This window comes from Sturnus vulgaris, chromosome 1 (assembly GCF_052056855.1).
Source record: "Sturnus vulgaris isolate bStuVul1 chromosome 1, bStuVul1.hap1, whole genome shotgun sequence".
Taxonomy (NCBI): domain Eukaryota; kingdom Metazoa; phylum Chordata; class Aves; order Passeriformes; family Sturnidae; genus Sturnus; species Sturnus vulgaris.
This window is the reverse complement of record NC_142243.1, coordinates 114,101,646-114,113,952: the sequence shown is the minus strand read 5'-3', so window position 1 is coordinate 114,113,952 and position 12,307 is coordinate 114,101,646. Positions and strand designations below refer to the sequence as shown.

The 12,307-nt window shown below is 40.0% G+C and overlaps 1 protein-coding gene across 7 annotated transcripts in view; it reads left to right on the top strand.

Moving 5' to 3' along the window:
* The window catches only part of NOL4 (nucleolar protein 4), a 189,459-nt gene extending 178,784 nt beyond the window's left edge, over positions 1-10,675 (top strand). For all 7 annotated transcript variants that reach the window (XM_014874349.2, XM_014874351.2, XM_088174645.1 and 4 more), the window contains 2 exons: positions 2,507-2,587; positions 8,725-10,675. In XM_014874349.2, coding sequence (XP_014729835.1) covers positions 2,507-2,587; positions 8,725-8,918 — 275 coding nt within the window. In that variant the 3' untranslated portion in view covers positions 8,919-10,675. The remainder of the gene's footprint in view (positions 1-2,506; positions 2,588-8,724) is intronic.
* Positions 10,676-12,307: the final 1,632 nt, after the last annotated feature.

Here is a 12,307-nt window from a genome sequence, read left to right as displayed (position 1 = left end):
CATGTGTTATTTGTCAGCAAAAGCCATCAATATTGTCCTGGTTTATATAATCCTAAACTGTGAGGAATCACAACTGTTTTGTGTACCTGTTTTTCCCTTCAAACCTCTTGTAATAGGATACATTTTCATAACTCCCATTTTGCAGTGAAATGTGGAGTTAAGGCAAAAATATTCTAGGTTGCTTCAGCGTGCAATTTTAAAACACGATGTACAAATTAAATGCCATCAATTTGTCTTGCCTTCTGATTAGCAGCCACATCTTCTTTGTGCCTTTAACATAGAGGACTCCAGTGGTTTTTTTTCACAATTAAAGCTCAAGACAGGTTTGTATACAGACATATGCTCAACCATTTCTTCTTCCTTGCCCTTCCCTACTTGCACTGGACAATTTTGTCTGTATGCCTTTTTACTCTGAAAGACCAGTAAGGCATTGCACTTCTCCCATATGGTCGTGCACAGTTGGAAGGCTGTGCAAAGGTGTCCTTCTCTGTAGGGATCCTACACGAGCCAAAGTCCATAACTCTGGGAACCAAAAGTCTTTGTATGCCAGGAATTGGAAACCAGTTGTTGTTGCTGACAGTCTAGTTAGGTTGGTGATTTGTGATCCACTTGCCATTTCAGGAAAATCATTAGGAAAGTTGTGGAAAGGTGACTCTGTCCATTCCTTAGTCTCATTGACACAAAACCAACCAGGAGCCAACCTCATTATCTCTTGGATATTAAGGATAAATTGCTCTGGCTCTGGTGGCTGATTCCCCACAGGAGAAGTGGGAGGACTCGGAGGCCAGTGAGATCTGTCAGTCCTCGCTGATGTGTCCATTGATGATCCAAGAGGAGTGGTTGGAGTTGCAGTTGGCAGGGGTAACCATTGCCCTCCTGACAGACCTTATGGGACCCTTGTTTGCAGTCATTACCCTGCTTCAAGGGCTCTTGTTCCAAACATATGCAAGGTAGTTAAAATGGTTAATGAGACACTTCTCTGGAGAACAGGATATTTACTTGGGAATTGTTTTCAGGAGCTAAGAACTAGTTTTAAAATGCAGTTTGTTTTCAACATAGAAACCTATCAAATGTTCTTGTCACGTTTACAGATGTTCTCCTAGTGTAAAAACAAATATGCACCTCAGTCGGAATGTGTGTACAAACAAATACGGTGTGTTTTTTTGTATCTGCTAAAACAGAAAGAAAAAAAGAAGCTGCAGTAGCTGTGATAGCTATCTAAAACTCACTGCTTGATTACCTATTTCTAGACCTTCCCCCACAGTAATATAATAATTAATGCCCAATTAACTCTCTGTCTAGTAGTCCAGCTGATGTATGTAGTTTGTATTCTGTGACTCATTTGATTTGGCTATTTCCTCCATATAAAGTTAATCCTTACTCTGACCTTACAGACTTAGCTATCTGTTCGCCCAACTGTTTGGTGGCTCTGGCTCAGGGACCTCTCTCTGCCTGCTGTTGTAGGGCTTTCCTCCACATGGGGAGGTCTGTCCTTCCACATGGCTAATTACAGAGCCATAATTAGCTCCTCACACAACTGCATGGGGCAAGCCTTCATGAAACAGCTCAATGTGAGCAAACAGAATGTAGCAGCTTGTGCAATGACCCCTCCTTTAATTAGGGACTGGCAAAAAAACACAGGAGGAAAAGGCTTGGTCTTACAGCACCAAAGCATCTTTCTCCCTTCTTTTAAACTTTTTAGGCCAATCCAGCTTGTCTGGAAACGTCCACCAACCAATCTGTGGGTTGACAGAGTCCCTGTCAGCCTGTACATGGGCTGGGGAGAAGCCTTTGGTCATGTTGTGTTTGATTCATTTAGGTGGTAAAGGAGAGCTACTCTTTGAGAAGGGTGGGTTTCCACAGCTCTCTTTCTTTAAGGCTAATGCAGTTCCAGTTACAGAACTGAATAGAGAACCTCCAAGGTGCAGTAGCTCAATGAATGTAAACAAATTTGCCTGCCAGCTCTTAGCCAGCCACAAAGGCTTCAGCTCTATCATTCCTGGACTGAGCATGGAAAATGTCCAGCTTGAGGGCACGAGGGTGAGGACAGGAGATAATGTTGGGAGCAAAATCTCTTCATACCACCAGGAGCTGTTGAAGCTCCTGCATGTATGCTGAGCATCTCCTGACAGAGTGGGGTTGACTTGTCTCCCCGTGTACTTCAGTCCAGTGGGTTGCTGTCTGGCCTCTCCTGATGACTGTCAGCACTCTCTGAAGTCATGTTGGGCTCCTTGGAGTCGTGGTCTTCACAGCTGCTTCATTTCCTGAAGTCCATTTTCTCTAAGGGTTATGGAATGTGTTTCTTCTACCATAGCTGGGTTGCTTGGAGGTGATTTGGGGCTGCTTCTTCTGCATCATTGTTTGATTTTTCTAGCCAGAAATGTCAATCAATTCCTACTGTGCGTGTAGAAAGAGAATGTTTCAGACCCAGTGTTGGGCCGGCCATGAAGCATATGCCCTCATGTCATAGTAAGACAAAATGTTGTGTCTCCATTTCTCTCCACAGATCTACAGCCTACCTCCACCACAGCCACAACTCAGCACTGCATCCCAGGCACCACGAACGTCCAGTCCCCTTCCAGCTCAGGTGAGTTCTTGGGCTGAATCCCATCATGTTCCCACCACGGCAAATCCTGGTCCTGCTCACCCCTCCCTGCTGCTCCCTTCCAGACGCTATACTCTCCCACCTGTTCCCTGCTTTAGCCAGGCTCTTACCCATGTGCCAGTCAGCCTTCCTGGTCCTTCTGGTTCTGGTCCTCCAGGTGATGCAACCCTGCTGAAGGCAGCAGAGTAACTGGGGAATCTCCCAGAGCGAGTGCTCCAAGGATCAGCAGGACCATGGAGAGGACATGGAGCAGCATGATCAGCAGGGAGAGGAGTACTGAGCACTCCTGTCCAGTTGTTCATGAGGCAGCAGGGAAGGTGCCTCCTTTCCCCATCCAAAAATTTGGTCAAGCTATAGCCTTCTGTAAAATCTTGGCACTTGCATGATTGATAGACTTGGTGATGAACTTGGTGATAAACTTGGTGATATTCTTGGTGACAAACTGGGGGGAAAAACCCAGCAGATGAGAATATCCAATATGTAGCTAGTTTTTAAAATGCTGAGTGGGTTACACACAGGTTGGCTAGCCAGGATGTAGGGGTTGAATGGGGTTTTTGCTGTGATTCCTCCCTCCAGGTGTTCTTTATACTTCTACTCTTGCACAGTCTTTTGTATTCACAGCGCTACCCTGATGACATCAAAGTGGAGAGAAGGGAAAGAGAACATAGTTTGTCTCTAACACAGAGCCTGGAGCATGAAGAAACAAATCAAGAGTGATAGAGTTAGGAACCTGGGACAGTATGCTTAATCCCGTTTAGAAACCCAAAAGGTGGAGTTGGCAGAAGTTAAATGGTTTGACCTATATTTCAGCAAAGGGGAATTTTTTGCTGAAAAATGCTGGCTGAATTTTCTGTTAAGACCTTCCCCACATTCCTCTTCCTCCTTCCTCATCCTCTTCAGATTGTCAGATATGTGGCACAGGCAAGTACTACTCCATTCCCACCACAGGGATGGAAATGGAATGTCTGTGGATGTACTGGGCAGTATCCTACTTTCCTGCCTCTGTGCAAAGCTGAGGTGACAACTGTTAAGGCAACACAGTATATACCACATAATTAATCACCTGTGGTGGATAGAAAGGATCTCACATAATCACTGAATCACAGACCACTGTTTCCTGATCACTGAAAATAAATGATGGCTGTAGGCATTTCTGTGTTTTTCATATCACTTTCCTCAGGCAAGACAGCATATTTTCCTGCTGTCTAAAGTAGCAAAGATGTGTCTTCCAGAGGGAGAGGTGTAGAAGGGAGAAAGAAGCTTAAAAGGCCCAATTCATTAGTCCATGTTTTCTTGATTTCTCCTGGCACTTGAAATAATACTTTTAGGCACATCTGCTCTATGTTTGAAGGCAGGAGAAAAAGAAGCATTGACAGATACATAATATCACAACAAAGCATTCTTTTTACAATAAATACATCTGATTTGGAAATAAAAGGTAGCATTCCTTGATGTGGTTTTTTCTGTTTATTTTTATTGGAGTATATAAGAATGTAGTCCAACCTGTCTTCTAAAGCCACTCATGAGGAAAAAATGGGAGAGGAGAATAGGTGCAATAGAAAAGATAATACACACAAGAGATTTCAAAGCATCGGCAAGTGTATTTTTCTCTAAATAAGTGTCCCTGCTTTTTGCATTATCACTGATGAAAAAGGTTGCTTAACTATTAATGAACATGTAGATGCTTAAGCACATAAAGCTTTTAAAAATTATTTTTTATTTACATTATTATCTACAATAGTGATAATCATTCTGAGAGTCACTGACACATTTATTATTCTTTCAGTAGTTGTTAATTATTAGATTGGTAGCTACCCAGTGACAACATACAATTCTTAAGGGAATTTTGCTGAGACAGTTGATAGTGTCTAAGCAATCAGTATCAACACATCTGCATCTGACCCATATTTTGGAATTTTATATAAATTACATTGGTAATGAGCAGTGCATGAGGCAATAACTAGTTCCAATAAAGTCTTGTAATTTACAGAAAAAGCCATTTGTTCCTTAGTGTATTTAGTGGCAGACATTTCTAGCAGCTAATTTGATAAATGTTTGTCTAGCACATGAAGAGCAGGTTTTTAGAGTTTTCATATTCAGCCTGATGTGGTTCCAACAAGAACAATTGCATCTCACAGGGGAAATTAGGTCAATGTAACTGGACAGAGATAGTAAATCAAAAATATTCCCATCTTAAAGTGTAGATCAGATGGCCTAAACAAGAGGCAGAGGAGCAGTACTTTAGTCTTCTGAAAGAGTATAAAAGAAAGGGTCTGTCTCAGCAATTCGTTTAATGCACTGCTTGTGAGAATGTTGTGCTGATATAAAAACATGTAAGGTGACAATTTTGTGTTATGGCAATATGCACTAAGAGAAAGAAAAAACTGGAAATAAGTCTCCTGTCTTAATCTCTGTGATATATGCTTAGTCTTTGCTTACTCAACAGACATTGTGGAACCTGATAATGTTTGCAATCAAGATTTTTAATAGTCCTGAAGCAATCCAGAATAGGAAGCAGTATGCTAAAATGTGCAGTAACATCTTGGAGCAACCTGACACTGCAAAATTCATTGCAAAAATATTCAGATTTCCCTTTAAACAAGTATACACTTTCTTGTTCCTGTGAGGACTGGCAGTTTAATAAATAATGTTAAATACACTAAAGAATAGTAATGATAGTTATTAAAAGACATGATGGTGAACTGTTCAGCTTTTCCCAGATCTAGTAACCTGCAGTGATGGCTTCTGGAGACAGATGTACATGAAGTGTCCTTAAACAGCAATTATCAGCCTTCAGAATGCTGTGATTTATTTTTCTGATTAAAGAGATATGGTAGGTATGAGTAAGGTTTAGGTTTCCATGTTTCAATAGCTGATTTGCATAAAATTACACAGGAAAAATCTACAGTACAAGAATGCACTTATAGGTTACACTTATTCCTTAGTTTTCAGATGACCAGGTATGACTGATGAAGCTACAAATAAATTATAGTATTTTAGTATTTAGCAGCCTGGCCAATATTTGAGAATCTCTATTACTGCCAGTGAGTGTCTGTCATAGCTATTAAAAGCTGAGGCCAATATAACACATCCTGGAACTAATCTCGGAGTGAGGTGTTTTCCCAGATATAAAGCTTGGGCTGTCATAGGTAAGCTTTAGAGGTGAGATGTAGGGGTCACATAACATGATTAAAAGAGCTAAAATCTTTACCTCCACATGAAACATGGTTTGTTTGTTTGTTTTTTTCTATTCAGTTCTCTGCCAGCTTCCCTTCCTGAATAGGCATGGGTATTCTCACTGTCCCAAAATCACAGCTATGAAAATTTTCTCAGTGTGTATATTCCTTTGGTTTTTTCCTCAGGGGAGTTTTCTTTAAGGAGGAAGGAGGACAGCACTGTGACTTGTTTAGTACAAGGCAGGAGTTGGGGAATGAAGTAAAATCCCATTTTACTAGTAAATAGAAAAAAAAATAAATGAACCCACCAAGCAGTGTGAAGAAGCTGGGTATGTTAAAATTTGAGATATCTTATTTTCTTTGCATACAAAAGCTCTGACACAACAGAAATCTCCCAGACCAAGATTTTTGGGATGTCATTGTCACCTGTTTATGCAGACTGCCATCCAGCTTTTTCCAGTACCGTTAGAATGCAAAGATAAATATTCTGAAGAATTAAAGAACTTTCTTTGTGAAAGTTCATCCAGACATCTAGGAATACAGAGCCAGCCAGATCTTCAGACTATGTAAATAACTGTGACCCTATAGACTTGTGAGGACTTACACTGATTTGTGCATGATGGACATCTGGTCTTCTAATTTTCCTTTCAGAGCAGTGAAAGGAAATCAGTTTGTGTAAGTTCCATCAGTTTGTGCAAGGAAAACCTGAGAGGTATGAGCAAGCACATTTCCATGTATAATTTACTTATGAGTGACATAAACTGATACCCTATTCTGTCACTTAAAATCTGGATTACCAATGAGAAAAACCCTTCAGTTACATTTCATAAAATGAGGTGCTCTGCTGCAGAATATTCTGCCAGATATTGTGTGTGTGTGTGTGTGTGTGTGTGTGTGTTTGGCAGTCACATGAATGAAAGTCAAAGAGAGAACATAAAAGTTAAGGTAGGTTCATATGGAGCACAATGCCTTCAATATGTCAGTGGCAGCGTTTTCACTATTGCCTCAATAAATACAGAAGTCTTTAATGGCTTCTTACAACCATTCAGCCCAACTTGCATTATGATTGGTATACCATTCTTCCCTGTGCTAGGTTAAGATTTTATTTTAAAATATCCTCTGAGCTTCTTCACAGTCATAATTTTCCTGAAGTGTGTGGTCACACTGAAACAAATTCGAGGAGCTAATTGTGCTTAATTTATCCTTTGTACACTGGAAGACATTTAAGAGTCAGTTCATTTATACCAGTGTAAAACCAGATAATACAAGTTGTGAGGCTAAGTGCTAGTTGTGTAGTAGGAAATCAGATCTAATAGGACCCTTTCAGTTTGAGTAGTTTCTGTTCATAGCCCAAACTTTGCTTTTATTCACTGAAGGGGAGATTTTTCGTTAACTTCAATTTTTGTGGGGATATGGCATTTTTTGTGGTCTCACCTGTACCTCTACACAGACATATAAGAAAGAAAAATTAAATAAGATTTATGATCAGATCTTCAGCTTCTGGAAATCAGGCATCTCTTTCCATTAGTACTTACTATTGCGAGTCTGTGTCTTTGAATCTTAAACATTTTGCGGGATTATTTAGGAGAACCTCCAGAGTATGAATTAGTGTGTTCTGTGTTCTACAGTTGAATATGCTAAATTTTAAAATTATTCCATTCTTTGCTGGAAAACCTTGGTATTGACATATATTGTCCTGATCAAATTGAAGAGTGACATTTTTCTCATAGGAAAGTAAGATACATTGCTTTGGATAGCTTGATCCCAGTTTCCAGGAGAGTGTTAAGATTAGGGTCAGGCTACTCTGATCTTCTGCAGAAAGTATAGATTTTTTACATTGCCAAAATGAGAGAACAGTCTGTCCCAGATTTGCACAGAATATACTGTTTAACAGGTATAGTGGCCATCTGCATCCTTCTATATATATCCAAAAAAGTCCTCAGTCCCATTCTACCTGTTCAAGTTTACACTCTAGGAAGAAAAATGTGTTGAGTGGAAATTCCAAACACTTAATTAAAGCACCATGTGTCTTAGCTGGTTAATAACTGATCAAACAACCAGAGAAATTCCACACAAAGCCAAAATTCATGATGGCAGATGTTTTGCCAATCACAGTAACCTTCAGGCTGCCCTCAGGAATGCTGTCTTCTATATGAACTGTTCACAGTCCTGAGAATATTTTTTGAAGAAAAGTGCTAAGCATATTGCTGTGAGCTGCCAATACAACAGCATGGTGATTGCTGCAGAATCTCTTGTCAGTGTTCTGGCCTTACAAGATCCTTGCAATGTGTTGCCAGCTGTATGCAGCCCTCACAGATGACAGTGTGCTCCTCACTGTGGCAGCCAGATTGTCACCAGCCTAATCTCATTCATGAGCAGCTATTTATGTAAGTGATCAGACAGCGTCAGGCAAGTCATGTGGATGACCATTTATCTGCGTCTGCAAGGGATTCAATCTGGCCACATGCTGATTGAAGCATAAAATGTGAAAATAGCTGTCTAGAGAATATAAGTTGGATTTTCTGTGATAGAAATTGCAAGTGTGCATATTGCCATGAAGTCTACGATGGCAGGTGGAGCTGGGGGGGAGGCACAGGAGATGATCCTTCTGTCTGATCACCATTGTCAGATCCCAGGGCAGGGTTTGGGGTGCAAGGGGCTCACACATGTTGGAATATGCCCCTGGAGGGTAATTTTCTGCTGGCAGTGGACTTGCCCCTCATGTTCTGTAAGTGGGGTCTGTGATACATAAATACAAATTGCTGTGATTCCTATCAAGGCGACAGAACAATTATTGTTTATTGTTTATTGTTTATTTCTGTTTATTTCTGCTATTTGCACTCATGTGAGAGCAGATCCTACTACTCTGCATTTGTATTTGCAATGTGAAATGTCTCTGGCAGCAGATCTGAAGCTTCTTTTCTTTCCCTTTGCTGTCTGCAGGTCCAACAGATCTCAGTATGAAGAGGCAGTTAGCAACCAGCTCTGGATCCTCCAGTAGTTCCAGCTCCAGACCCCAGCTGAGTCCGACTGAAATAAATGCAGTGAGGCAGCTTGTGGCAGGGTACCGAGAATCAGCCGCGTTTTTATTGCGCTCTGCAGATGAACTGGAAAACCTTATTTTGCAGCAGAACTGAGTCATGTGACCTTCACACCGGCCTGGTCTTATCTCAGAATTTCCACTAATGACATTTTGATTTCCCAGAGCACACACTTCAGTTACTGCACAGTCTTTTAGGAGAGTTAATTACCATAATGCCACACTGTTCTTGATCCATAAAGTGATGTGTTAAGGTGCTTCAAGTGAACTTCGACCTCTGGTATTTCCGAGGTACTTTACTGTGTCCAGCCTATTGCTTTTGTTTTAGTGTGTCAGCATAAATATCGAAAAAGTGGCTAGAAATTAACTCATTCTAACAAGTGGAGGAAACAGAAGATGCTGTGATGGTTTTTTAAAACAAGTGGTTCAAGATCCAAGTGCAATATTAGTGGAATGTGATACTGACTCATTGGACTTAAAGCTGCAGTATATGGCAAAACATTGCCAAATGTCCTGTTGCTACAGGGCACAATTGCAATGAAAAGGATCTTGTATTTTAAAAAAAAATGTAATTTTTATAAAAAACGAAACAAAAGATTTTTGTTTTCATTCAAGATTTTTCATTTTTACTTTGGTAAACTTTTTCACTGGTCCTGAAAATGTTTTGAGGAGCTATTTTAAGTCCCCCCTTCCTCTCTTGAATCCCTGGCTGTGCCCTTCTCCCCAACTTCATATTCTTTCTACAACGAGTAACTCTTGATGCTGGATAATTTCCTCCCCTGTGTACTGTAAATTGTCATCTATGGAATACCTTCCAAAGGAAGTATGCATTTCCTGCATTCATGCCATTCTCAACTCCATTCTGTAATATATTGCAGCTTTATTAGCAATTAATAAAGAGTTGAGCGTTTTTTAAAAAAGACATATCGTTGAGAAAAAAAAAAGATGATTTGATTTCTTACAGTGAGCTCATCTGACTCCATGATCACTGCTGCTGTCTTATACAAGTCCCTCTAGTTGTGATTGGATGTAGATGATGAATGTTAAGAGGTTGCAAGTGACAATCTGAAAATTTGCACTCTTGTGTGTATTTATTTTTTTCCTTAATTTAAGCAAAATTCTTACCAAGGAAGGTTATTGACACTTCTGATATAATTTGTATAATTCCCAGGCCTAGCTAAAACCTGTACAAGACTGTAAGTGGATGCAGCTGCAACTATAAAAAAACTCTTCTCTCCCCTTCCCCACTCTTCCCAACCCCTCTATTTCTTATTTTATAATATTGATTACACATTAATGGTGTTTTCTTTGTGCACTATGGCAGGCTTCTTTTTAAATATATAGAAAAAGGTACTTTAGTTTATGCTTATTGTACTATCTGTTCTGTTGTTTAGCTTTTGTTGAATAACAAGTTTCTTGTGCATTCCTAAATTTGCCTTATTTCATGTACAAAATTTTATGTAATTCCGTTTTTGACGATGAGTTTAAGGCATCAGTGATATTTTATATCTACTTGTTACATATAGTTTTCCAAGTAATGACTGTGATTGTGACCAAGTAATGTGCACTTTTTCTTGTAACTGTGGACATTGCTATGCTTTTTTTTTCTCTAGTGTTTCTAGAATTACTGTTGCTTACAGTTATGTAAAAGAAAAAGAACTTTTGTGATACTGTTGGTGAATATTAATGTGAAAAAGCCTATGAAATATGAGTATTTTGGAGGTACATAGATACACAAACATCTCTAAGTTGTGGACTGATGTTCACATATTTAAATGAGAATTCAAAACCTGAGGGCTGGAATCATTTCCTCTGTTTTGTTTGGGTAAATAAACAGATTTCTGTGTTTAAATACATGATTGTGAAACATTATAACATTTAAATTGAATAGCATTTAAAGCTATAACAATTATGGTCTTCAAACATGGAAAAGGGCTTCCCAGTCCAATTCATGCAGCCCCTCAAACATAATTTCTCAATATTACTAAGTAATCCAGTAGGATTGAGTAACTAGCATATATAATTTGAAGTTGGCTGGAGGGAACATCATTTTGCCACTCTACATTTGTTCTTTAAAAATTATTGGATGCCTTTTCAGAGGCCCCTATTCTCGGATATGAGAATATTGTAGCAAATCCTTACCCGTTCTTTCCCATCACTTGGGAGGTATGTTTGTTTCTAATATCATCTCCCCAAGCCCCTGAAAGTTTGCAGCTCATCTCTGCCCTAGATGTGGGGTTGCTTTAGATTTTCTCTCATCAGGAATTCAAAATCCCCTTCAGACCCAGGAGCCTTTCTCCTCTCTTCCACTTTCAAATATCTACGCTCCTGTCTCCTACATGCCAGGAGGGGATGAAGCAGGTACCTCGTGCCAGGTCACGGTGTTGTGCTCACCCAAAAAAAGCTCTGGCATACATCTGCCACAAACAGTGGCAGGTATGCCTAGGTTTCCAAGTTTCCTTGGTCTTGTTGTGCAGGGCACTGTGCCTCACACTGCCAACTAAGCAGCAACCAGCAGTTTGTCCAAGAGGCTGTTTGCCAGCCAGGAATCCTTCTCAGCTGAGCAGCCTCACCACTTTTCAAGCTCTTTTGCTATATCCAGGTAAGGACAAGAAGTTAAAGGACAAGGAGGTAAGAAATTTAATTCGTTGTTCTATCCTCTGACTCCTCTTTCTTCTCCCTCAATTACTCCTTTTGAGGGAGAAGTAGGGAAGTTTGGGATCACCATGCAACCTGTAATGCCCATGACTAGTTTCCCCTTTCTCCAGCTCCATTCCCAGCCTACTTTGATAGTTCTCCATGTCTTTTACAATATGTCTTCTACATGCATCCTCTTCTTCTGGGTGCCTCCTCTGGAATATTTATCATCTTCAATCATAGGAGCAATTGATGTCCTCTGAAGTCTCATACAGATACTTAACAGTAACTGTGTCCTCAAGTGGTTTGTCTATACCAATTCCATCAGACAGATGAGAGTTTTTGTTCTAGATCTGTTTCCACCCCTAAGTTCTGGGTTTATTAATTCCATTTTTGGAATAATCACAGATTCAATTGGAGTTTTAAGTTCCTCTTCTAAGAAGGTACTGAAATTCAGACACATCCTGTGAAGGAGAGACCATAAACCTCTGTCCATTTTTCTGTGTGCAAATCTAGATCCAAGCATTGCAACTAAATTTGTCCTCTTGAATCCAGGTCTCAGAGCCACCTACTTTGTGTCTGCTTTGAACCTTCTTAGGCAGTATAAGCACAAGGGAAAACATCTTGCTCAGGTACCCAGCAACAACCTCAGGGTTATTTCTTTCTCTCATCCACATCTTCTCTAACAAAGGCCTGATTATCTCAGTTTTAATACTGCTGTTAGGATAAGGCCAGTTTCTACCAGCATGTGTGTGTCCACTGAGTATGACTGCTTAAGGCTGCCTTCAGAAATGCATTACCCTTACATCCAATATCTTTGTTAAACTAGTGCTTCAAGTTTGGTGGATG